This window comes from Charadrius vociferus, unplaced genomic scaffold (genome assembly GCF_000708025.1).
Source record: "Charadrius vociferus isolate BGI_N301 unplaced genomic scaffold, ASM70802v2 C15509665, whole genome shotgun sequence".
Taxonomy (NCBI): domain Eukaryota; kingdom Metazoa; phylum Chordata; class Aves; order Charadriiformes; family Charadriidae; genus Charadrius; species Charadrius vociferus.
Window position 1 is genome coordinate 1 of NW_009658482.1, and position 815 is coordinate 815.

General features: G+C 55.0%; 1 protein-coding gene across 1 annotated transcript; it reads left to right on the plus strand.

Annotated features, from left to right (window-relative positions):
* Positions 1-5: 5 nt before the first annotated feature.
* On the plus strand, positions 6-812 carry LOC104293682 (thiamine transporter 2-like; the record flags this gene model as incomplete). Its single annotated transcript, XM_009893198.1, has 1 exon — positions 6-812. A coding segment is annotated over one exon (807 nt), but the record flags the coding sequence as incomplete, so codon positions are not given.
* Positions 813-815: the final 3 nt, after the last annotated feature.

The following is an 815-nucleotide window of genomic DNA, read 5'->3' on the forward strand; positions in this document are numbered from 1 at the left end:
AGGTTACCAACCAGATTTTCCCAGTTTGGACATACTCCTACCTCGCACTCCTTTTCCCAGTCTTCCTGATTACAGACTACATGCGCTACAAGCCCATCCTCCTCCTCCAGGGCATCAGCTTCATCATCACGTGGCTCCTGCTCCTCTTCGCACAGGGAGTGCTGGCCATGCAGATGGTGGAGTTCTTCTACGGGATGGCGACAGCCACCGAGGTCGCCTATTATGCCTACATCTACAGCGTCATCAGCACCGATCACTATCAGAGAGTGACGAGCTATTGCCGAAGTATCACTCTGGTTGCAGCCACTGTTGCCGCCGTGCTGGGACAGCTGCTGGTTTCCTTAGCAGACGTATCCTACTTTCACCTTAACGCCATTACTTTGGCTTCTGTGTCCCTGGCATTCGTGTGTTCCCTTTTCCTCCCAATGCCTCAAAAGAGTATGTTCTTCCACAGGAAAGGGGTCTCGCAAACTCTCCCAGGACCAGACAAAGCCGTGGCCGCAGTTGGCGCCGACGGGCCATCGAACTGCCGAGAGGACGAGGGCTCTGTATCTGCTGAGAGGGCACCGACCCCCACCCAGCAGGCTGACGATGCCAAGCCCCAGAATCACGCTTTCGGAGTACTGGTGCAGCTGAGCAAGGACCTGAGGGACTGCTACAGCTCTAGGAAGCTCCTGTACTGGTCCCTGTGGTGGGCTCTGGCTACGGCAGGCTTTAACCAGGTTCTGAATTATGTCCAAGTGCTGTGGGACTTCAGAGCCCCCTCTCACAGCTCTGCAGTGTACAATGGAGCTGTTGAAGCAATAGCAACTTTT